We start from the raw sequence: 26671 nt of genomic DNA on the forward strand, positions 1-26671 counted from the left end.
GAGCCAAGATATTTTCTCCTCTGTTAAGCTCCACATGCCATTCTTCTCCAATATTATAATTACTAAATGGTTGTTAAGTAATTATTAATCTTTCTTTTTGGTCTGTGTTAAGTCTTATGATAAAATACCCTGTGCTGCAGCAAGTAGGAGGTGCTAAAGCAGAAGTTCCCCACCTTTTTCTTTTTCCAAGTTTGTGTGACCCCTGGAGGCTTTTCTTCCCTCAAATTATTTTTTCCCATCATGTTATATTGTGTTACTAATTTATAGTAACCACTATTACTACATTTTATTTTAACTACATTTATATTTGAGAAAATGAAATAATAGAAATATAGATTGTAGATTGTGTGGTGTTTTTATTAATTAATTAAATTGTGCAAAATATATATATATATATATATATATATATATAAAATATACCGGTAATTTAAGTGAGTTTTTTTTAAATACACATTTCAGGTGATCCCATTTTATTTCCAGGTGACCCCAAGGTTGAAAGACCCTGCAGACTTAGCTACAATCCTGGTTAGAAACACTTTGTTATCCTGGGTAAAATAACCCTTCTATCCTGAGAGTAGTAAATATAAATACTAGAGATGTCCCGATACAACTTTTCCACTTCCGATATTGCAGCCTTGGGTATCAGCTGATACCGATATTGATCAATACGATATCAGCACGAAACATACATACTTTTATGACTTATTTTGTAGTGTGGAATGTTAGAAAATGCTTGATAAAATCTGATATTCGTTTTCTGGCTGATATCTGACCGATACCCAACATCGGATCGTGACACCTCTAATAAATACATTATGTATTAAAAAAATTTAACAAAAATAATCAGACCTCTGTAGCAGCTGCAATCCTGTAAAAACTGACCAATCCATCTCGAGCACCAATAAGGATCAGAAAGGCCTGAAAAATGATGCAGAGTTAATGGTTTCAATGGTATAAATACTGTTTTCCAATGCATTTTTACTCTGACATCAAATCAGTCCAAGATTGGTTAAACGTCACCAAAAAGATGCTAAAAATGTGTGACACCACGCATTTAAAAAAAAAAAATAGAAAATTGCATCAATTACAGTTTGTGTAAAATACAGACTGGATTTATTTGAAAAGATTACTTTTATTAAAACATCTACAAAATTAGACAGCACTGTGAATTACAGGAGCATCAAGGTAGCAAGCGTTTTAACAGACGCAGAAGACCCCAAATGTAAGTTTTCCATATATTAGTACAAGAAAATACAATTCTATCCTTAAAATATGTACATGCTGTGATGTTGATCTTCAAAAAAGGGAGAAAATCAGACATGAGGGAGCGTCTAAGTACGTACAGTATTTATATAAAAATATGGTTTTGTTTTAACTACAGTGTAAAAAAATGACTGAGGGGCACAAGCATTCATTCACAATCAGTAAACGTGTTACTTCATCATCATTGCTGTGCAGTAATAAAGGTAGACAGCAGCTCTACCACAGTTAGCCTAATATAGAAAGGGAGTTCATTTACACTAAAATCAGGGATTACCACATTCTCCATTTCCTCACTAAAACATCCCCATCAATGATGGCTTTAAAAGGCCAGAGACAGAATCTAGCCAAGTTTTTTTTTTTTTTTAAACATGTTAAACATAAAAAACTGCTAATTTTGGCTGCCGCTCCATTGAAAACAAAAAAAAATATTTTACATCTCATGGTTTTGGCAAAAGATTGAGTTAAAAACAGGTTCTGTCCCACATCAGACACCTATTGGTAAATTCCTGGAAAGCACAGCAGGTCAAGTTTAATCTGAAATGCACACGGACAGGAATCATATCGTTCAAACTCATCACAAAAAAGGAGGTTCATCAGGGATTCAACTATGCATGTGGGGTTTAAAGTGCAGCTGGTGGTGGAATTTGTTCTTTTTTGTGACTGAAAAAACAGCCAGATACAAAAACAAAGAGTAACACTTCACTTGAAGTTTTATACATAAAGGCTGACATTACGCTGTCATTATTATAACAGGACACCTGTCATTGTTAGCATGAATAAGGGATCATAAAGGTTGCCATTAAGTGTCGTTAGTTACCCTAACCCCAGTAGATCCCTCCACCTAACCCAAAAAATGTCAACATAGCTCCCAAGGTGTCACACTTAATGAAAGCCTTAATAACACCTTATTCATGCTAATGACAGATAATGACATCATAATATCAGCCATATGTATAAAACTTCAAATAAAGTGTGACCAAACAAACAACATTAATTATTGGACGTCTGAAGACAACGCACTCACAGGATTGTCTCTGCGCTGGAAATGGGTTCAGTCTGTGTGCTGCAGCGTTAGTCATTCCTCTGTGGTCGACACGTTCAATGGGAGGTGATTTGCTTTTTGGCTTAAAACTGGTGTCACTGGTGAACTTTCTGCCATCACTGAGCAGAGAAAGACAGCTGCTGTCGTCTGGTCCCACAATGTGAGAGCTACACATGAGTCACTGTTGGGGCTGAGATTTATCACTTTGGTTCAGGATGTATTTTATGCACGACTGAAAGAGTTTGATTAGGTGAGTGGAGCTGCACAGAGACCCATTCACATTATAAAAATACACAGACAATCCCTGCAGTGTGCATTATTTTAACCTGCTGCGTTAACGATCATCTCCTGGGGTTGCTATGGTCACAGTACAGAGTGAAAGTTGGCTTTCTACAGCTAAAAGTCACCAGATCACACAAAGCATCTGTGATCACTGAAGAAGACAAAGATCCCATGCAGACAAGCACCCACCACCACCACCAGCTCTAATATGCAGCTCTACCACAGCTGGGCTTAGCCTTGTGTTGTGTTTGGGGTCTGACCTGTAAATGAACCGATCCAGCGGCCTCTCAGCCCCATCCACCCTAAATGTACTACAGTACCTACAACAGTAACTCCCCGTCGCACTGCAGCTAAACAGCCTCTCCACGTGAGCGGTTTCACATCCTCAGTGTCTGATCCTACTTTACACCATGTTCATGGCGTCCTCTGTGAGGAAGGAGTGGATGTGAGCGAAGGATGGGCGGAGTTTGCAGTCTCTGTTCCAGCAGCTCAACATGAGCTCGTAGAGACCCTGAGGACACACGGCTGGTCGGCTCAGATACACCTGAGGACAAGAGGAGGAGCATAATGACACTGAGGACAAGAGGAGGAGCATAATGACACTGAGCCACTCCACTGTTAATAAACTACAGCATTGGTTCAATAACTACAGTGTGAGAAAGAAGATTTACAAAGAATACCTATCACTTCCTGCTCAGTATTGTGTACCTACCTGTTTTATTTCATTTTATTATTACACTGACTAAACAGTCCAATACAAATTATACTCTTGTGTGTCTATGTACACACAAAAACCAAATAAATAGAACTCCTTAAACAAAATGGAAGAAGAGATGTGCACACAGTGTTCACATCCCAGCACTTCTTTGAATCTTTTCATCATATATCATCACACTTTATACTCCACAATACTGAATCTTTAAAGGTGCAGTCTGCAACTCATAAAAGTGACTTTGTCATATTTACCAAAGCTGTCACTATGTAAGGACAGCTTTACCTCAAACTAGTAGTTTGTGTGAAAAAAAAACAGGCTCACTGTGTGGCTGCTGTGACACGTGTTGTTGCTGTTGCTGCTGCTGAGGTGTGTGCACAGAGAGAGAAGTGCTGCAGTAATATGCTTTTAACAGAGCATGTTAAATTGCTGTGTTGCTCTCGGACTAACGTTAGCTTGTTAGCTCCTCTAAGGGAGGGACTTTGGAAAGTTTGGAGGCAGGCAAAGAGAGCAGCAGGGAGGGAGGTGGAGAGAGGAATTTGAGAGTTGCGGACTGCACCTTTAATTGTTGCATGTGGAGTAATGTGCTACAGCACAGTTATTAATCACTTAACCTTAAGTAATCCAATGAAATTAAAGATACTCAACAAAAAACAATGATCAAAGATGCATGTGAGCAGAGCTGCTATGAACCCAGATAATAACAGTTTTGTTATTGTCATATGTTAAGGTTTTAACAATAACAAGTTTTACTTTGATCTCCTGACATGTTTCGACTGTCAACTGCCAGTCTTCTTCAGAAGCGTGTGCTGATCGCTTTGATGTTTCCTTGACTTACGCATAATCATTCCCGCATTTTAGTCTTGTGATGACAAAAATAACCTGCTGGAATTATTGTTACAGTTATCTGAATGAATGAAACCATAACATATTATTCAAAAAAAAAAAAAAAAAAAAAAAAAACAGCTTGCTGCAATAATTACAGTTTAGTCTTTGTTTGGTGGTGAGCAGCAATATTTTAATTTAAAAAACGTATCCGATCAACCTTTCTGCATTACAGAGATCAACCACAAGAGGGCAACATCATCAAAATATCCAGAGTCAGTACTTTACTAGGTAGAGAGAACATTTGATGTGAAGTGAGAGAGAGAGAAAGTGAGTGAGTGAGTGAGTGAGTGAGTGAGTGAGTGAGTGAGGTACCTGTCGTCCTTGGTCTCTGAAGAACTCTCCAGCGTTGTCGATGACTTGCTCGTCAGTGAGGTTGGAGTACGGCTGCTCCTTACAGACGCTCAGCATTTCCCACAGAGTGACCCCGAACGCCCACACGTCGCTGGCTGTGGTGAACTTACCCTGAGAGTAAACAGCAACAAACACACTTAGGTCACCATCTATTAAAAAAAATATTACTAGACCCCCCACCCCCCCTTTCAAAAACCTCCCTAAAAGGTCATTTTTGAGGATAGAAATTAAAAGTGTTTTCAATGACTCTACAAAATGGAACCAACACCAGTAACTAAGGGGAGTCATGGATTTACATAATCATTTTTGGACTTGAAAGTTTAGGTTAATTCTGTTAAATGAGAGGAACCAATCATAGCAATGCCCTTTTCCATATACGCCTAATCCTATAAGCCACTTTTTAATCTTTTTTTTTTTTAACCTTTATTTAACCAGGAAAGTCTCTGAGATTAATCATCTCTTTTTCAAGAGAGTCCTGGAAGTAATCAGGAGTAGGGAACTTGCTCAAGGTCCCTCCGGTTACAAGCCCAGTTGTGTAACCACTAGGCCACCACTGCCCCACTTTATGTAGGAAATGGGTTATACCAGTACCTTTGCCTTGTCTGTATTTCATAAATGCCCATGGCTACGGGTAAGTTAAACGTATCCGTAGACTGCCACTCTATGGATATGCAGGGCCCCTCATTGGCCAGTTTAGGTCACATGATAGGTGCACCACGTGACTTAAAGTTCCGTAATTTGTATTTTAGCTCATTTATTTTTAGCTACCCCGCTAACCCTTTTATTTGAGCCCTAACCCAAACATACTCGGGCTGTAACTAACTCTATCCCTAAAATGTTTATTTTTGTCGGACGTGTATTTTTTAAAGGTGGAATTTGCCGTGTTAAATATGTTAAAATGCAAAAAAATTATTTGTCAAATGTGGGATTCGAACCCACGTTAGCGGTGAGTGCAGCGCCTTAGACCACTCAGGCACATTGCGTTTATGTAGAAAAGCTCCGGAAATGCACCCATAGTCCCAGGGGGTATGGCTACGTTTAACGTACCTCCAGACACTTTCTTCATAAATAATGTCAATTTATGTGTCTGTGAAGCATGAAGCGTGTCAGAAAACAAACGTTTCCTCACCATGAGGATGCACTCCCAGGCCATCCAGCGTATGGGCAGCACCGCTCGGCCCTGGATCCTGTAATAATCTCCAGCGTACAGATTCCGGCTCATGCCGAAGTCAGCTATCTTGATGTGACGCTCTCCTCCCTGGTCCTCACTGCTCTCACCCTTCTCACCTCCGACGAGACAGTTCCGCGTTGCCAGGTCTCGATGCACGAAGTTAAGAGACGACAGGAACTTCATTCCAGAGGCGATCTGGCTCGCCATTGAGATGAGAGCTGGGTAGCTGCCGCGGGAACAGGGGAGAAAAGGAGCTTTAAAAAGTCATTGTGTCCATTTGTGTTCTAATAGATGCGTCTTCATTGATCTCTATGGTTACCTGATGGTGGGAGAATTATGTGAAGGCCCCGTTTTATCCAGAAGCACTCGGTGTGATAGATACTGGTTCAGATCTCCACATTCCATGTACTCGGTGACCATACAGAGCGGGTCGCTGCTCACACACACGCCCAGCAGACGGATGATGTTCGGGTCTTTCAAGCGAGACAAAATCTTCACCTCCTTTAGAAAGTCATTTCTGGAGAAGGAGATGACAGCATGAAATCTCTCTGAGAAAAAACGATGTAGTCCCAAATATAGGCAAAAAACGCATTATACCTGTGCAAAAAAAGACAACCCAGAAATACAACCTCAAATATCTGCTAATGTTTGATCCAAACATTGTTTATTCTTGTTAAAACTGTATTTATGTTATATATATATATATATATATATATATATGCACAGTATGTATGTCTGTGGTTTTTTTTTCACCTGAAGTAATGTAGAGTATTAGGGCCACAGAAGAAGAAAAAAAAGCATCATGCACTTCAAAATCGATGTCAACTTGTTTTTTCATTATGATGCTGACTGTTTGTTCAAAATGCCTGCCAGGCAGTTTGAGGAACTGGTTAAACTATACTTTAGAATAATTATGGATGACTGTTACTTCAAAGTGCAAGAACTGCGACTATGCTTACGTGCTTCATCATTAGTATGATGGTCAGTGTCCCCGCCTGTCACGCGAGAAACCGTGATGGGTAGATTACATCATTATTCGTCCTGTGCTTTTTTCTTATATTTACAGAACATGACATTTGTTTGGATTACCTTTCCAGGAATTAACAGTGTTTTAGGTGTGATTCAGTACACCTTGTTTATTGTATTTTTGCAAATGCAATTTAAAAATCTGCAAAATGGTGACTTGTACTGTACCTGCAAGGTGACTGTATAAAAATGGAGAAGATTTAGGATGTCCAATTGTGTCCTGGTTTACAAAATCCTTGATGAATAGGATAATGGTAAGAATAGTTTAACCAGTTCCTCAAACAGTTAGCATAATGAAAAAAAAGTTGACATTGATTTTTGACTTTTTTCTTGAAGTGCATGATTTCTTTTATTTCTTTTTTAACCTTTGATTTTTATTTTTCTTCTTCAATGGCCCTAAAAAATCTCAACTTTGATTTTTGACTTTTTTTCTGGTGTATGAGGTTTTTTTTTTTTTCTTCTGTGGCCCTAATACTCTTCTGTAGTGATGTGATTGTCTCAATGTGAATATTTAAGTGTGATTCTACACATGCAGACACATAAGAAACTTGTATTATTTATAAGCCAATAAGAAATTATTGGGGGTTTTTTTTTACACTGGGGTGGGCTCAAATAAGTTTTACTTCATCCCACTTCATTTCTGGGATTTATGTTTTACTTTATACAGACTTGATTTGCATAGAACACATTTGCTTTTTTGTGCAACCTTTTTTGTGTTAGTTTTATTGCCTCGGTCAAAATAAATCCATTTTAAAAAAAAAAGGGGGAAAAGTGTGAGACAAAACACTGGTAGGACAACAATAACAACACAACAATGTCTTCATTTAAAATAGCAAAAAAACAGCAATATTGTAATGAATGAATGAAAACTCAGCTTTGTACATTTTATTCTTTATTTTAATGTATTTTTATTTTTGTAAAAAAATTGATGGAAATAAATAATTAAATGTAAATCTAAAACACAAAGAATGTGCAATATTTTTTTATTTCAAACATTCCTTCATTTCCACTAAATATTCTCTGCTGTCATAAATCTCAACCATCTGCAAAAATGCTGCAGTTCAGAGAACATTTGAGAAAGTGAGAAATAAACAAACACTGACCTGGCATTTTTGGAAGCATCTGGACGTAAGATCTTTACGGCGACCAAAAGAGGGCGACCTTTCCTGACGTTGAAGGGAAACTCCAGGATCGGGAGGTCCTGTGGGTTCTCGATTTCACACAGGTGCACCTTTTAAAAAAACCAAAAAACCACAAACAGCTGCAGCAACAATCCCTCTCTTTCTCTCCCACCTGCACAGAGTGCTTTAATCAGGACTCTCACCTCCCCAAACTGCCCCTCTCCCAGTTTCTCCTTGAACATCAAGCACTGTCGCGGCAGTTCTGGCAGTGGAGCAGCATCTGCTCCGGGGCTCGAGGACGTCAGGGCGGGAACGGCATAGGTGTTGTTACCGCTGACCCCTTGAAGGCTCACAATGTCAGCCTCAGCGTAGTGGGGGACGCTGGGAGGCAGTGGGGGAGACACGGGCGGAGAAAGCGAAGGGTAAGGGGGAGAGCCGGGGTAGGGGGGAGGCTCTTCATGCGTGTGAGGGAAACCCTTCTCCATGTCCAAGTCTAAACCACAAGCTAGAGCGAGAAAGAAGGGACAAAGAGAGGAAGGAAACTGATGGTGAACTATTTGGAGTGTCTGTAAACGACTGGAGAAAGAACAGGTGAACACGTCAGGCTTGTTGTGAAAGGATAGTTTGGCTTCCAAGTGAAACAAAAAAGATTATTACGAGCGCACTAAGAAACTTCAGCCATTCTGACCTGCTACGACACGTGTCAAACTCATGGCCCGGTGTCACGGTCTGAGTTTACCTCCGTACTGAGATTATAACCATAATCCTAACATAATCCAATAAACAAATAAAACACGTGTCCGTTCAGTTTGAAAACAAAAATGAAATAATTTTTTAAGCAAAAATTAATTTTTTGGTAGTGTACATGTGCGCACTTGTGCATATTTGCTCATATACAATCTCAGTACAATGTGAACACAGACCATGACACCGGGGGCCAAATCCGGCCATTTGGAGCATCGAATTCAGCCCACAGGAGAAATTACATGGAAAACATGAATCCTTGTGTCAACGAAACTTAACAGTATTTACAGAGTTTTCCCACTGCTTATATCACATGATGGCAGTCATTGCTAAATGAAATACTGGCTCTTTTTTAATTTGTCAATTTTATAATATTTATATCATGCACTTTTATATCAATGCACTTTTATTCAGATTAACTTTTATACTGATGACCTTTTTATTCCGACAGACTTTTATCGTACCCTGTTGTTGTACTTTGTGCAATGACAAAAAATATTCTATTCTCTATTCTATTCCATTTTTAGTGTTGAACTGTTGAAAAAAAATCTAAATTCTTACAAAATCCTTCAGTTTTCTGCAAATTATTACATAAATCACCCAACCATCCATTTTCTGACCCGCTTGTTACTGTTTTTAGGGTCGCGGGGATTATTCCATAACATTTCATTATTTTACATAGAAATTGGTCACAAAATAAAAAAAAAATAAAGTGAAGATCCTGTTGCCACTGATATCTACCAATTATTGCTTGGATATTGTCAGTTTCTAACATATTTTGTATTTATGTATATGAAGAATTGCAAACTAGGGCACAATAATGTTGAAATTGCTCGTTTTCCCTCCTTAAATCTGATCTGTGGCCCACTTGAAATCAAACTGCTCCGTATTTGGTCCCTGAACTAAAATGAGTTTGACACCCTTGTGCTGCGGGGTGAAATATGATTGTAAATAAACATGTGACGCTCTCATTTATCTGCAGGAATAATGATAATAATAAACTATCATCCAGATGCAGATCCAGCACACCCTGGGGACATCTAGATAATGTTCATTTATCACCAGTCATGAACAGTGGCTCTTTCCAACTTCCTAACACATACATCAAAAAGTTATATGTACCATTTTGGTCTCCAACTTGCAAAATAAACACATGCATAGGATGGTTAAGGCTTGCTCACTGATAATTAGAGTCAAACAGAGAGACCTGTGTTCTCTGTGGGAGACTCTGGATAGCCAAGAATATCAGTAATACAAACGGTGCAATGGTAGCCTTACATTAGAGAGGTGGGATTATGACTGTTCATGATTGTTAGTTTGACTGCCAGTACTGGCAGCAAATGACGGTTGGCTAGGGTCGCCTGCTACACCCTCACAAATCCTTTCACTGGCTTATATTCTTAGACTTCATGAGGAAAACTAATCCAAAGGAAGGAGACTGTCAGCTCGTCTCATCTCAGGTGAATCTATCGTTCATGTTACAGAGATGTTCTCAGAAGTAAACATTCGTACTCTCTGGAGCACGTCCCAACTGTTCGTCCTTGACGTCTCAGATGCTGACAGTAAGCTGTCTGAGAGCACAGACACCCTGCCAGAGGACGGAGCTGCGATCTCACAGGCATTATGTCTCTAGAAACCTCAGGAATATTAAGAGCTCTGTAATGAAACGGCTTCATTTCACTTCTTAGCTTTAAGATCCATTAGGCACTGTGAGAATGTCACTCTAACAGATCTCAACAGGTTATTGATATATTGAATGTAATGAAAAATATTGTGCCTCTCCCTAGTTTTAGGCTGCAAAACTAAAAAAATATTTTTTTTTTTTTTATTATTAATGGGGGTAGGCTGACATACAGTTTACAAGACGAGATTATTTACAATATTGCGCTCACGACAACGATACAATGTTTTTGGAAAGGGAAAAAATACCACAAAAAATGGAGTTTGAAAAATAACCATATATTTATTTGTCTAAGTCTCTACATACTTTTACTTCGGGACAACCTTGATTACTTCATAAGAATAGATATATATAAAAGAAAAACAAAACAAAACAACTAATAATAAGAAATAATATTTCCAATTGATGTTCTGCATCTCTTGTTATTCAGACTCATTTTGGTGAAGTTTGACAAAGTTAAGAGTGAGGCTATGTTCTAAATGTCATACTAACATTCTAGTTATACTAAGTTTTAAGTCAAAATTAGTGTGTAGTGCGTTCACATTAGTTGTATGCGTAGTACGCGATAAATACCCGAATCTATACTATATGAGGACATTTTTTAAGTATGCACGGTGGGCACACTAGTCATACTCAACCACCCCATGATGCATTGCGAGCGGAATGTAAATTTGTCCTGGGACCGGATTCAAGCTAAAAACCAAACATCCCCTTTTCAAAACAAAAGTATCACTTCTTGTCTTTTATTAGTTTTTGTAATCGCTTTTGTTAATAGGGCTCTTGTTTTGAAGTTAACCGGACGTTTTGTCAGTAGCACAATGGAGGGTCATGGAAAATCTGTGATGTGTACACGTAAGTTTCATGGATGAAATGAGCACATGTTGATAATGTAATTCACTTTCTCCCTCAAAATGCTTTCAAAACTTTCAAAGGTGGAGAATCAAGAGATATTTAGCCTCAGTGTGTTTCAGGTTTTTGTCATTGTAGGCTCGAAATGCATCTTGGGAAACTTGGAAGTATATTTCAGCAGGAACGGTCATCATCCTAATCCTATTTATAGATTATAAACAGTGTATAATTTATTAAGTTTGTAGTGTATAATACTGAGAATGCCTCAGAGCCATGAGATTTGTTCTTGTGTTGTATCAAGTCTGAACAGCCAAAATATCCCGTCAAACAAGGCCCGTTACCCTAAAGGTGGGTGAGATGAATAAACAAGTAAGAGATGAAGGTTCAATGCAAGCAAATGAGACTGATTAGATCCAGGATTAAACTAGTGTGACTTTACATCCCAGTGAGTTACACATACAGACACACAGTGTGGTCAGGCTCCAGCTGACTGTGCGGCCTCAGCCGGGCGACTCTTACCCTGGGGCACATTCAGGCTCTTTTCTGGAGCCTGTGTGACGCATGGGACCACTACGGCTCGGGAGCCATTTCTGTGATCTGGTAGGAGCACGTGATAGGCCGGGTTGTTTAACAGCAAGGCTGGGATGGGGGCACATACAGACAAATACACGCAAAAACACACAAGAGGTGGGGTACACGCAGGCATGGTACACAAGAACACAAAATAGACAACAACAACAACAGCCATTAACATGACTCTGTTAGCATTTCCAATGTGAAGTCAAGGATTAAGTGGGGTTGCATTGACACATGGAGCACAGAACAGAACAGCATGGCAAGAACAGGCAAGTTAACACAATTCAGGCCACAACCAAACATAACAAGAACCAGTGGATGAAACTATGTTTTCTTGTTACTGTTGCTTCAAACCCACACAGGCGCCCAATAAACCCGACATGCCGACCCCCTGTGGCACAGAGCAAGTGAAGGAACCAATGTCTCTCTACTTTTCCCTTGTTTTTTCCCTTTGCTCAGAACAATAGCTCCTCTGTAGCCCCTCTGTGAAGTGCATCTTCTCAGGCACTCTTCCACACAGGGAGTTTGGTTTTACTTACTGTTGTTTGGCTTGCTCAGATACCATCAAAATACAATTGTTTTCCTTGACATGCAAGCCACAGTTAGGCCCCAGCTGTTTTTTTGGGGGTTTTCCTTTACTCGCCGAACAAGTTGATACACTCTACTGTGTGCAATAGCACGAACATAGCCGTGCAAACAAAAGCTGTCAGAAGAACCATATTCATGTTTGCAGATGCTCAAATCCTGCACATATGGAAAGTTGCACTGCTTCACATTTTCCACTGAGCCAGGCCAGCTGGAGGTGGCATCATGTGGTTTGCATATTCTACTGCGTTTTCTATGTCAGGCTATTTATGTTCTGAATCAAGCCAATAAATACAAATGTTGAAGACCCCCTGCAGGGTCTGATCATTTGGAAAGCAGATCAGCATGCTGGTCACATACCTGTGCTGTCTCTAGGATCTCTGGGTCGGAGCAGAGCGCTCGGCTCCTGATACTCTCCTTCTCCCTCTCTGTCATGCTCCCGGTCGTCCGGGAACGTGTGGATGCGTTGGTAGCGGCTAGAGTAGCTGTGCGTGTTGTTGATGACCACGTTGTCTGATGGAACAGAAAGGTGAACCCGCAACTCATCTCTGGATAAACTTCCTTGGGCCTAAAAAGAAAAACACATTTCAATCCAGGACATCAGGAACATATTGATATTGATAATTAATTACAATTATGGTGTAATTATAATTGTAATTTTTTTAAATCTGTTGCTGTCTTAATTGTAACTAAATTGTAATTGAGTTTAGATAATTGACTTTGTAATTGTAATTGCCATGACAGTTTTATAAAAGTTGTCATTTATAATTTAATGCAAAACTGGGCAACCATGTTACAGTCCTATACACAAAAAAAGTCTCAGATGCCCACACCAAAAATATGAAAACCTATATTTTCATTGATTAGCGGGTCTAACAAGGTAACCAATAGATAGGAGATAAATTAGATGATAGTGTAATTTACAGCTGATTTAGGACCCGTAAGAGATGCTAACAGAAAGCTAACACAAGAGGAAGGTTAACTTTTATTAAGTTATTTATTTCAGGCTTAGTAATTGATGAATTGTATTGAACTTTAGTAATTGAGAACGTAACTGTAATTGACTTTGAGGATAAAAAAAAATACTGTAATTGAATTGTAATTGGAAAAAATGCTGGTAACTGTAATTGAAATGTAACTGAACATGGTTGACCCCAACCCAGTTGTAGGCTTCTAAATAAAAGTAAACAATTGGCAGAAGTTTTTATTGGAAATAAAGAAAGAAAATATTTTGAAGCTTGTTGATTGCATCAGAGCTTTAAATGTGATCATTTAAAAATGTGCTTGTCTGAAACATCATGTGGACTTCAGAATAGGAAAATATGAATCCCTGATTTTGAAAAATTGTTTGCGTAAACAAAACAATTTAATTTTCTATATAAAAAAAAAAAAACAGGCTGATGAAAAGCTTATTTTCGCAGTCAAAGATGTGTGCAAAGCTTGGATAACCTTGCCAATGCTGCACTTTGGAGTGATAAGGTGGTGCAGCTACATTAGCCTCGTACAGAGATCTTGTGTGTTGATGTTTTTGGTGCTGGGTGAGAGCTTTATAATGTCAACAGTGGGAGTCAGCTGACTACTGCTTCCTGTGTGAATAAGAATTAGCTTCTTCCTGCCGTGCTGAAGGATCTCACCCGATCCTCCGCTGGTCTCCAACGGATCATTTATAATCAAAGAAACTTTTGTCCAACTCATATTTGTCATGTGTGTTTTCCCATTTGTTCTGGTTTAGAGACACACAATATCAAGTGTTTTTACAAACCGTAATTATTTATCTGCAGAGTTACTAACTTTTTACTTTACAGGCATCTTAAAGCTACTTTCTAAATTTTACTCCACCCAAACTAATCTTTTGCTACATCTTAAAACTTATCAAAGCATTCCTGTCTAGAATTAGAAATGGCTACACAGCTCATACAAAGTGTCTGCACACGAGAGGAGGTCAACAAAAATCAAGGTTTTCCACATTCAATGAAACAAACCATGAAAGGTTTGGCTAACAAATAGTACTACATGTCTATTCTAGAGGTTTGCTTTATTTTGATTTCTGTTATAGTTTTAAATAATTCTTCAGCTAGAATGTAAATAAAAAAATCACACTTAATATGCTAAGGTTTCATTTATTCAGACAACATTTTTCAGGAAATTCACTTTAATTTCCATTGCCAACTCAGTCAGTCTTCCTCAGAGGCGTTTGCTGATCACTTTGATGTGTCCTGAACTTGGCATAACTGTCAAGTTGGCCACGTCCAGAAAGAACTCATAAGGACACATCAAAGTGATCAGCAGACGTCTCTGGGGAAGACTGACAGTTGAAATATTTCAAGAGATTCAAGCAAATTTCAAAGTAAATTACCTGAAAAAAGTTGTCTGAATAAATGAAACCCTAACATATTATTTACAAAAGACGACAAAATGAACTTGCTGGAACTAAGATAGCCCTTGTGACGCATGACAGGAGACAAAATTATTTAAAATCAGTTTATGGTGATTAGTCTACTCTGACATCTAAGGATTGATGTGTTTTCTAGCTGTTGCTGTTTCAGGAATCAAAAGAAATTCAATCTAGCACTTTGTCCCTTTGTAAGGCTATTAAAGACTTGCTTATTGTATTTGGTTTGTGAAATGTTTCACAATAAGAGAACATCAGCTGATACCTGTAAACTCCCAGATTACATATTGCAATCTTTATTACTTAGGGAAGAAATCTGTGAAAAATGAGAGGTAAAATAACATCAATGAAAAACTTGTTTCATGCTTTTTTATTTATCCCGTCAGACCTTGAATTGAATCACAGACCGACTACTTTCAGTAACTAAAACGCTAAATGAGATTTCTGCACTCACCTTTCCAAGTATCTTCTTCCAGTACTGCCTCCAAAGAATGACAGCAATCACAGCCAACAGCAGGAGGATGATTCCCACTAGGCAGCCGATAAGTATAGCTGTATTACTGCTGTCATCTTTGGCGACAGGAAGCCCAGCTTTTAGAGTGACGGCAGCATATTCAGATCCTGAAAGAACAGGAGATAATCGTAAATGATTATGAGTACAGATCTATTCTCTATTTACCATGGCAACCGTGTGAGGATCTGTTGTATATGGATCAGGATGTTTGGGTATTTTTTTAGGACTTAATAAAAATCTGATGGTGAATGTTTGCATGACCACACGTTTAGATCTTTCTACAGCAATGAATCAACACTGCTTTGTTGTCAAGTTTTAATCGCAATCATCCAGGAACATCCTCCTCCCTCGAGGGTCACACGTGGCTCGTCATTTGAAAAACGAATGAAAGCGTTTCATTTCTATACTTTGGAGTGAACTCTGCTTTCAAACACTAAGCAGCCTGGGCTGAATAATTTAGCAGACTAGAACATGCACCCGTAATGCAAAGCGTTTATATGCAAATACCAAAACTCAAATACACGCATACACAAAATACTTACAAATGTTCCTTCCTTTATTAGTTTAACACCATGTGAGTAATAAATAAACCCAAACCGCAGCCAGTAACGAGTACACAGCAGCAATATGCCACAAAAACAATTTCCAGCTTTATAACAAGACTGTTATTGTTCAGTCGTGAGGAATAAAGCCAAAAAGACTTGCAGCTTATAGGACCACTGAAAGCCAAGCTGGTATTTAACATAAACAAAGTTCAGTAGAGCTCTGTTAGTGTGTTTTCCTCAGGCTGTACATCTTCAAACCCAGGAGGCAAAGCCCAGAGCCAAAGCCGTCCCAGTAATCTCTCCTTCATTATATTTCACTCTCCTCTGAGCAGTGGGACAGTTTTAAGATGCTGGAAGTTGGCCAGAGCAAATAGAGCACACCCCACCCCCACACACACCTTTGCTTTAGCATCTCTCTCTCTTTTTATTTTTACACTTTCTCACCTGACAGCGTCCAGTTACCAGTGGTGTCCATCATGGAGGTGTTGGTGGGGGGTTCTGAAGGATTAAAGGATGGACAAAGGAGGAGTGGTTGAGAAAAGAGGAGATGGGGACAGAGAGCTGAATGATTAGGGGAGATATTTACCCAGGAGTGGATTGTAGCTCATTTTTATCATGTTAGTAATTCAAAGTGTGAACAAGTTTACCTTTTTTTTTAACAAACATACAACTCTGTAGGGGTGTGCATTGCAAGGCAAATGTATTTGTATATCGCATTTCATACAATGCGCTATTGCAATGAATCTTACGATACAATTCACAAACTGCATGTCCCAATACAATATATCCCAATACGATATACAATACATCGCGATTTATAGTGATATCAATAATTACAAATTTCACCTTCACAAGTACAAAATGGTATAAAATACAATTTTGTTTATCAAACTGTCAAATTTCATTTTTCAAAAAAGTTAAACTTCTGCTTATACAAAAAATTCTGATTCTGGTAAGTTCGGAAATTAATAATAATAAAAAAGTAACCACATAGATCTATCAAAGTGCCCAGTATGTTTTATGAAAATAAAGTGCAATCAACTTCTAAGCTAAAATGCATTGAGGAGTGAGATCATTTAACAAGGTCTGATGTGGTTCACTGACACCTACTGACTGGGCGTTTACGTGTTATGCATATGTTAGTGCTATTAAATGTTTTTTTTTTGCATTATAAAAAATATGATTACGAAAATCGATTTGGATCTGTCTTGGATCGATACGATAATCGCATGGTGAAATATAGCAATATATTGCAGAATCTATACGTTCTTACACCCTTACAACTCTGACATTTATTTTTGAAACAAAAAACAAAAGAACGGAAGCTGAATCTCATCCCATTACCGCTCGCTATAACAGGGAAGCAAATCAAACTTGGGCCTATTTTGGCAAATCCTGAAATTGGTTCCGTTTCTGACATATGGCATATTCACACTGCCAACATGCCTGCACTGAGCACAACTGGGTGGAAGATAATGGTGTTGGGTACAAAAAGGTCAGAGACAGCAGAGGAGGCCGTAATGATGTGGGAGCAGGAAAAAGGAAACCAGGAAGAAAAAGTAAAGAAAGGAGGAAGGAAATCTCACCTGAAGGTGTGCTGTAGGAGGAGTTTTGGCTTGTTGTGGGAGAAGAGGATGTGAGGTTTATTTGAGGAGGAGACAAACTGGTGTCTGCAATCCCAGGAATATTGGGTGGAATTAAATGAGGGTCCTCCTCAAAAGGCTCTGGATGAAAATAAAAAAAAATAAATAAAAGTATGAGAGGAGGATGTTTCAGGTTTTTATGGGGGAAAAATGTCATTGTTGTCACAGTGTTTCAAGATGTATGAAAAACTTGATAGTGTTTTGAATGTGAGGTGACTTGTTACTTATTAAGCATAATGATTGACTGTGTTAACCTATTAACAGAGTAACACTGTTTAGTAACCAATACAAGTTTGTTCAGTCGAGTCTGAGTGGAAGGAAAACGCAGACTGTGTAGTTGTTTTTCAAAAATAATTAATCTCCAAGTGTACATTTGAGCACTCTGACGTGATCGATAGACACACATAGATGCGTGGCTGAGGGGCAGAAGAAGAAGAATCTGATCCCTAAATGCCTGAATCTCTCTGGATCCACGCCCAGCTAATGATTTTAGTCTGCAGAATATTCCCCTCACAAACAGCAGCAGAACTCAGTTGGTGATAAGGGAAAAAAACACTGCAAACAGATGATGGCTAACTCCAATAAATATAAAAATGCATTGGTTTATAACTCAGTTAATATTCTGTGAATGCAGACTTTACTTTTTGCTAAAACGCTGTTTTAAGAACATTGACTTCCAGTTTATTAACATTTAATTTCGTCCTTTACGGTTTTACTTTTATCTATCGCAATAACACAACCAAGACAAGAGTTTTTGCAATGTTGAAGGCATATTGCTTTGATGCACATCTCCCTCTCGGCACTAACAAGAGGTGATAAATGGATCGCTACCTGAGAGGAAGGAGATCTCACTGATGAGCAACCATCGGTCTGCAAAGTAGAATTTACAGCGTAGGATCTGAGCTGTCCGTCCACCGAGTCGTAGAGAGATGGGTCGTGATGAAGGGTCCTTCAAATCCTCAAGGGGGACGGGCAGGGTGAGGGAAGGAGACGACCAGGGCTGAAGCAGGCCAGGCTTAAACAGACACTCAACTTTGCTGAAGACCCGCACACCTTGTGTGTGACGATTGTTACTGTGCACCTACAGGTGATGGACGAAGCAGAAAAGGGCGTGCGATTAGTTAAGACCATGTATGGATGCTTGCAATTCTCAAACTCTTTGTATACCTGACATTTATGGAAATTTTAAGATTATAACAAATGTTTACTTATTTTATTTTAATAACATATGGCTCTTAGTTAGAAAAAGGGTAAGTTCAGGGAAACTAATTTTAACAACAGTTGATCGTACACAAAAAAAACACGTTTCAAACAATGTGTTTTTTATTATAGGACTGTTTAAATACAAACTTCAGTGATTGTTTCACATCTCACTGGTTGTGATCTTTAAAGTAAAATCACCTTGTTAGAAAAAAAAGCATAGCAAACGTGAAATGTCAAATAAAAGTGCATAACGCACGCAAACAAACGCAATAAGTTTTATTTCTTAACTGATTTAATTTCTCTTAAGCTTTTTAGAGTTGTCATTATGCATTATATTTTATTCTTTATTTTTATATTTCTTTTCATCATGAGAAGGAATGTAACTGATGAAAATCACAAGAACAAGGAATGGGACCAACCATCTTCCTGTTATAACAAGCAGATGAAGATGAAGAAGAAAGCCTTTAGGGATGACAGGAAGAATAATGACAAAGTTGAAAAGCTGGACAAACGAGTGACAAAGTGCCCAGAGCTGCAGATCTGAGTCTTTTTTTCCTCTCTGTGAGAAAGACTTGGTGCTGAGGCTGATTTGACAGGCGAGCTGTTGACCACACAATGAAGGCCCAGCTGCTTTAACTAGACCCACATGTAAATTCACACAAGATGCGGAATGAACAGCTGCACCAGATGTGTGAATGCCTTAAAAGTATTTCTATCTATAATAGGGTATGCAGTGCATCTTGGTTTGAAAGCCGGGGTCTACTAAGTCAACAAAACCACAGATATGATCAACTCCTTCTGAGAGTGGAGACCCTATGGACCAAAAAGCCTAATTTCAAAGCCAGCATTACATTATGAATTATGTTTTTCTTGTTTCATCATAGTCTTACTTTCATTGTGAATTCTCTGTGATCTTTGGTTAACTTTTTCAAGGAGCTTACAAAAATTTTCTGCAAGTCCCAAAGGATTAAACTGAAGCTCTGTAAAAGCAGACGATAGTGGGTTCACTCTCTCTGCTGGAGGGGGGCAGGTCACGACTGTGTGAAGGTTAAAGAGCAGATTTCCCAGTGGGACAGTGATTAGGCACAGGTTAAAGAACTGTAGCCTGTAGAGATAAGTCCATTCAAACTTAGCTTCAGGTTCCCACTCCTTATTTATTTGACCCATGTGTCGAACATATCCGCTCGGCCAGGCCGACATAATGGTGAGTGTCAGCTGAGGTTAACGTGGACATACCACAGGGGAAAAGGCAGGAAAACACTTTAAGTACCATAGAGAATGTCTTCTCAAATGCAACATGGGTATAATAGAATGAAAGACTAAAACAGAAAAGCTAAGATCAAGAAACTGGTAAACCTTTTACCAAGCCCTTTAACGGGTACCTGGAGTGAATTTTAATTACAAGCTCTACTAAAGGATCACATATATTATATGAGGCCTGTGAGAGACAGAACCACCATTTATGCCCCAAGTCGTAGACAAGTGTTGTGACAAAATCTGTGACCAAGAAAATGATGGGTCTAGTGAAGAGGTTCCCAACCTTTTTTGGGTTTTGACCCCATATTGATATGACAAATGTCTGGTGACTCCAAAGACATTTTTTGTCAAATGTATTTTTGATCATGTTTATTAAAGTGCTACAAAAATCAATCAGATATTTTTGTACTGCATCTAATTTGAAATAGATTTATATTTGAGAACTTTTAAGTATAGGATAAAGTTATTTGCTATTTATTGTGTGTGATGTGTATTTGAAAATGTTTTTTTTTTTTGGGCGACACCATTTTAATTCCAGGTAACCCCAAGGTTGAAAAACACTGCTTTTATGCATTTATTAGCAGACTTCGTTCCCCAGAGCCACTGTTTTGTCGGGTCACCTTTCTTAAGTCGTTAATATCTGTCACCCGAGAAAATGGCAACTTCGGTGATGGAAGTCCGCGAATAAATGCAGAACCGGCACAGCCACCATTTTCTTGGGTCACAGATTTTGTCACAACACATGTATAAGACTTGGGGAATAAATGGCGGCCACAGCTCTCACAAATGTGCCAGTTTTCCTCCTTCTGGATGCTCCACTTTTAAAGAAAATAGCCTGACTAATTTACAGTATATTATCTTCTGATTGGGCTTGCAAATAAAATTCACTACAGCTACCTTTTAAACACTTTGAAAAATTACTTTAAAAGACAAGCAATGAAATTCAAACAATTCAGTTTGCTCTAGTAATGGGTCAACAAAGTTGCAACTCAAACTATGTTGCTGTACATCATCATACCACTGGTTGCGCCACAAATGAACCCAATAGAAAAACAGTTAACCAATAAAGCCGCAGTGTGAAACAATTCAGTGACACACAGAGACAATAACAGACACACTGTCATAATAAACAATGGTGCAGTGAAACTAATAAATTAGCCTCAGAACCATTCCAGAACAAATGCCACCCCCTGAGATTGCAATTGAACAATGTTATCTTCGTTAAAAAAAAAAAAAAGGGGGGGGGAAAGTGGAGTTTGCTTGAGAGGTCATGCTGCTTGAAGCTACCAGCACATATTAGGAGTTTCATCTGAAGAAATTATCTTCCTAATGTCTTTACTCAGAATGGCACGCTCATTTTGGTAAATGAGATAATTAATAGACCAAATAAATGTGTTTTACGTCATCTAAACCATTTTTTTAATATAATGACAGAAAATGTAATGGATTATTTATAAGCAATTATGGATCTATATAGAGCAAAAATGGTTAAATGTACATTGAAACAGACTCAGTTAACACCAGATTTTTCATACAGCAAAATTCTCTAAAGCTGCAAGCTGTGCACCAAAATATGCTTTTGCATATTTAATTACACTTAATGTTTCAGCAGAGATGACACTGACCTACACTAGGTGTGACCATGAAGTGCTGCTGAGCTGATTGTTTAAGACACTGTAAAACTTCGGAGTGTGGCGAGTGGCCTGGTTTCAGGACTTTTGTAGCTTAGCTTGATCCATATTGTACAGGATACCTCTGAACTATATCAACCACTGGGCTGATTTAACATCTGTTGTATACTTGTGGAACATCGGCTGAAGAATATCAGACATTGCATTAGTGTGATACAGTATTATGAGATAAAGAACAGCTCTTGTGCATTAGCCACTATTAAAAAGAGATACTAATATTTAGTGCATAAAGTAACCACTGGTGGTTATTGCAGTGTATAAGCACTCATCTGTGTGGGTCAAACTTTTTAAACACTATTTAAAAAAAAAAAGTGAACTTATTTAGACTCACCTGCATATTGTGGAAAACACGTGGCTTCTCAAAGTGGAACTCAATATCCACACTGCCTTGCCCAAGGGCTTCCCGGCTCCAGCCCAGGTAGTCGTAGCCCGGCCACACCCTGAGTTCCTTAGTTTCGATGAAATCGTCTCCTCCGAGGACACCATCGCACAGTTGACCTAGGCCTCCAAACTGCATGCTGCCAACACAAACACACAATGGCTCTCATTTATCAACGTTGGGTGACATCGGGTGTTGATAAATGCGACAACTGCATTTCATCGTCATTAACAAATTACACCCTCAAATATTCCTGGTTCAGAGACCACTGAGTTCAAACAAACACTGACAAGGAAATAAACATTTCCGAGATGAAAATTAACATCTTCACAGCTGAGGTAAAGAAAAACAAAATATGTGCTGTTCAGTGGTGTGAAAACCACTGTTTTCACACCACTTAATTTAAGGAGCTCATTTGGAACGCTCTGTTGAAGAGAATTACGAAGGAAGTGAACAGTGTTTCCATATTGGAACGGATTCGAGATGGTTTAAATTACATTTTACTCATCAACAGCCTAAAAGCGTAAATCCCTGATTTTTTGATCAAGACAATCCTTTACACTTTGGTCAAGAAAAAGTAGATGAGTCAGGCTGGCAAGCACGAGCCCGTGGACCCCAGATCTGAACATACGAACAATTGATAAATGAGGGCTAAGGACCCTAATCAGAACTGCTGAGTTTCAAAGGAAATGGGTGCACAACACACCACGCACATGCCCCACATGCATACAGTGTTTGTTTTTCTCAAACATACATGTCATACGTACAACAAATGCAAAGTAACACAACAAGGTCACTACCCCAGCTCTGTGAGTTCTCTCACATCTGCCCTGAAAATGTCTGCATTACATCAAAAGTGAGAGTTCCAAAAAATTTCAGGCTCATTAACTCCACAGCCTGTGCAAGTGTGGACGCCCACCCCCGAAAATTCACTCTTCCTTAGCACATGCCAAAACATTATGGCCAGGAAACGCTGCTCAAATCCCAGAGCAACTCAGAAAAATAATGTCATTCCCATTTGATTAGGCAGTCAGAATAAACTTTGAGGGGAGGATTTGGCTGAGAGTGTGCTTTACTGCTTGCAGATGTGATGAGCCACGTAGACGAGCGTTTGGCGTGCCATTGATGAAGTCACATTTTTTCACCACACATTCCTGGCTGTTCAGTTATCGTTATGATGGCAGTGTTTGCACAGCATTGACTGCGTCTGTACAGTGGGTGTGTAAGCATCCATTCAAAAGGAAAATGTTTCAGATGCTCAAGTGGGTGAAGATTTTACCCTTGTTCGGTGCTTCCATCATAGGTGGAGTCATTAAGGTAAACCGGCATCCCAGGTAAGTGCATGACATGTCCCACTGGAGCGGTGTAAGCCTTCAACCCATCTAAGAGGAAACAAAACATTTGATTAAACTCAGGACAAAGAGAACTGTGTTTGATAAATGAGATATTTAAGCTTTCCGTTTCAATCCCAGGCAGCTACACGTCTTGAGAACATTTAGTGGAAATTAGTGCTGCAGGGAAATGCCTACAGCTGGTTTTTAGGCAGTAAAACAAATGAAGGGTCAGCTCCTCTGGACCACTCAGCCCCAGCCACAATTAACCAGGGAAACCCAAGCCTCTTAGCTCCAATATACAGCTAATCATCCCATTCCTGGTTCTCGGGGCTGACGTCAGCAACAAGGACTACAGCCCACCACTTTGCTACAGATAATAAACATTACAGGATGTGTGCAGAACCCTCTGTTTTCACATGTGCGTGTGTGTGTAAAGAACAAATTTTAAACCATAAACATAAGAGAAAGCATTTCGCTGCCTGATGAAAAAAATTCAAGTACTGTATGAGCTATAAAATGCTGAAAGTATCTTTCATCATGAAGATTCCACATGAGCTCAGGCCTAAAGATGAATTGAAGTGCATCACCTCAGAAACCACAAGAGAGCCCATTTTAAAACGATGCTCTCTTTAAAGACAAAGTCATGATTTCACTGTCAGGGAAAGTCTTGATTCACAGGAAGGCCCAGTGCTAGATGAGGGAGGCAGATGGGGCAAGAAAGGAGGTGAGTGATACTCGTAAATACTCAGTACGTCACTGTTGTGATTTAGAAATGAAGAAACTTAACACCATTTATCAACGTGAGGCGGCTTTCGTCCAAGTGATCCCACTGGCTGCAAATTACATGCAGTGCCTCAACTCACTGTGGATGTATAGCAAAGACATGCAGGTTTGAATCTGAGATGGTTACAATATGATACAAAAGTTAAGCAACAATCTTCAGAGAGAGACACCAGATGGAAAAACATTAAACAGCCCACACTGTTTGCTTTGGGATTTTTTGACAAATTTTGTATGATTTTAACAAAACATTTATTCAATCATTTTTGCAGTTAAACTCAATGTTTTTAAGAACTGCCTGTATCAATTTACTATCAGCATGATTTTCTGGTGTTAATTTGGAAGGGGACAAAGAAAGAAACTACAGTATTAATATGTGAAGACTTCATGACTCTTCACATATTACACATATTCTGTATACAATTCAGTTTGTATACAGAAGTTTATCTGTAATTCAATTAGTAAGCACATTGTTATCCATTGTTCTTCTAAGGACACTTACCATTCCATACGCAACCATAAAGCTCTACCCGAAGGCACACGCTCATGACCCGGTCAGCCAGGGGGTAGAAACGCACCATCCGGGCCACAATGGGAGGTCCGAGATCTTTCAGCACAACATCATAGGTGTTCTCATTGCCTGAGACCTCCTGGAGGAGGAGAAATACTAGTATTCAGTTCTTGTAGTTGTATTACTTTCCTGTCCCGGCTGTAACCTCAAGGATTTTAAAACTGTCATCTGAAGGCACTCAATGAATTTTCATCACCACGTTTTCTTAAAAGTGATGAATATATAAAGAATTTAAAGAATGATTTCTCTTTTCCTCACTATGCAAAGATGGTAAGACAGACCAAATTTTAGATATGGAGCCCAAGGCAGATTTTGATTTAGCAAAGCCCACAGGCTGAATATTTCTGAATATTTGTTGTGTTAGTAAAAGGTCAAGAAAATATGGTTGTGCTGGGAAACAAGCAGCATATTCCTTTATTCCTTAAACAGGGCCAGACGTCCACTCCCATCCTATCGCATGAGAGTGGTATAAAACAGTGAGCACCCAAATAATATTGGACATTTACCAAATGCAACAAGATGTGCTTTAACTTGCACAAGGCAAGACATTGATGGCATTGTTGAGAAATGAAGTCAGATCTTGCCAGAACAAAAACATTATTAGACAAATCTTAGCTGGCGTAACTTCAAACAGTTTGATCCCCAAAGGAACAATATCTAAAGTAGGAGCAGATGAATAATAAAGTAAGACTTGATTTATACTTAATAAGACTAAACAGCTCTGGGATATTGAGTCATTTCCTGTCAATAATAAAGAAAACTCCTTCACTGTTTCTGGAATTAATACCTCAAAATCTAAATTTCTGACATTCCCATCCCTCAATTTGTGTTATGCCATAAAAGACTCGCATCAACATCTAAACAGTACCTACCTCTTGGCTCCAGCGGTCCTTCCAGGTGATCCATTTCTTTCCATCTCGGGAATATTGGAGCCGATAATTGCGGGCGAACTCCTGGCCATGACCGTCAGCATGGCGACCTTGGGTTCCAACCAGAGCCAGGAAATGGAGTTTGTGGAGGTCAACCTAGATGTGATATACATCAAAAAGTCACATTATTTCAATAAAGACAAGGTGCACTATGCATGAAACACATAACACTTGAAGATTCCTTTAAACAGCAGATCGATTGAATTGATTGCACTGTAATTTAGCATTAGCCATATCATTACAGCTACTACGGACAATAAATTCCAAGGGTCACTCTTTAAGTAGAGGACATTAGCTTAGCAGATGGGCTCAACTGATGCAGTAGTGATGAATGAATCTGTAGATCAAACCAACCCTAACAACGAATTGTTGGATAACAGTTTGTTGTTCCTTGCAGTCAACTGTTTCTCATGAGATACATGATGAGTTACCAGTGCAGGTGGAGCAATTTAGGCCAAACATTTTGGGTAACCTTAGTAAACCAATGTTTTTAACATGCATGTTTTGTTTGGGAATGGGATCTGTAGCGTAAGCCCCTCTGGATTACCCCATACCATAGAGTTTTAAAGGGTAACTAAACAAAAAAAACCTTTCTTCTGCTGAAAATAAATGTATTTGGATATGAAGTAGTTTTGTTGATTGATTCATGTCCAACTTTTGGCCTTTTAGTTAAAGTATTTTGATTTAATATATTTTGTTGTAAAAATGCAAGAGTGAGTGCACACTATGGGTTGAAACCCAGCTAATACAACCAAATTTTGCTATTGGCTGAGAACAGAGGTTTGTTACGTCTGGAACCACCACTGTTGGCCCCACCCCTTCAATAAAAACTAGCATCTGTTGACTCTAATCTGAGGCGAGTAGGTTGGATTGAGAGAACTGTGAATAGAGCTCTATGGTGAGTATTGAGTAGGTAGTTAGAGTATACATTGCAATGAATATGGATGGGATCTCTACAATTCATATTTAGAATTTCCAGCCTAGAAATACCTCAGCCAAACCTCTGGGTTTAGTTATTATTTAAGGCCCACTGTCAGGCTTTCAGAGAAAAATTCAATACATTTGGGTGTATTGGAGCACAAACACGTCTGAAATGTGCACAATTGAAGCTCACAAGGAATGAGTTGAGATATAGAATTTAC

At 38.9% G+C, this 26671-nt stretch overlaps 1 protein-coding gene across 3 annotated transcripts in view; it reads right to left on the reverse strand.

Annotated features, from left to right (window-relative positions):
* Positions 1-1112: 1112 nt before the first annotated feature.
* ddr1 (discoidin domain receptor tyrosine kinase 1) overlaps positions 1113-26671 on the reverse strand; it is a 60415-nt gene continuing 34856 nt past the window's right edge. The window contains exons 5-20 of one of the 3 annotated variants that reach the window (XM_028469935.1): positions 25473-25625; positions 24532-24679; positions 23195-23297; positions 21868-22054; positions 18217-18466; positions 17329-17466; positions 16187-16240; positions 15138-15304; positions 12652-12859; positions 11650-11769; positions 8060-8361; positions 7839-7966; positions 6029-6226; positions 5668-5935; positions 4500-4649; positions 1113-3131 (exon numbers count right to left, since the gene is read on the reverse strand). In XM_028469935.1, the coding sequence (XP_028325736.1) occupies positions 2991-3131; positions 4500-4649; positions 5668-5935; positions 6029-6226; positions 7839-7966; positions 8060-8361; positions 11650-11769; positions 12652-12859; positions 15138-15304; positions 16187-16240; positions 17329-17466; positions 18217-18466; positions 21868-22054; positions 23195-23297; positions 24532-24679; positions 25473-25625 (2715 nt within the window). In that variant the 3' untranslated portion in view covers positions 1113-2990. The remainder of the gene's footprint in view (positions 3132-4499; positions 4650-5667; positions 5936-6028; positions 6227-7838; positions 7967-8059; positions 8362-11649; positions 11770-12651; positions 12860-15137; positions 15305-16186; positions 16241-17328; positions 17467-18216; positions 18467-21867; positions 22055-23194; positions 23298-24531; positions 24680-25472; positions 25626-26671) is intronic. The other 2 variants (XM_028469937.1, XM_028469938.1) reach the window with 2 other exon arrangements.

Source organism: Gouania willdenowi, chromosome 16, assembly GCF_900634775.1.
Source record: "Gouania willdenowi chromosome 16, fGouWil2.1, whole genome shotgun sequence".
NCBI lineage: Eukaryota > Metazoa > Chordata > Actinopteri > Blenniiformes > Gobiesocidae > Gouania > Gouania willdenowi.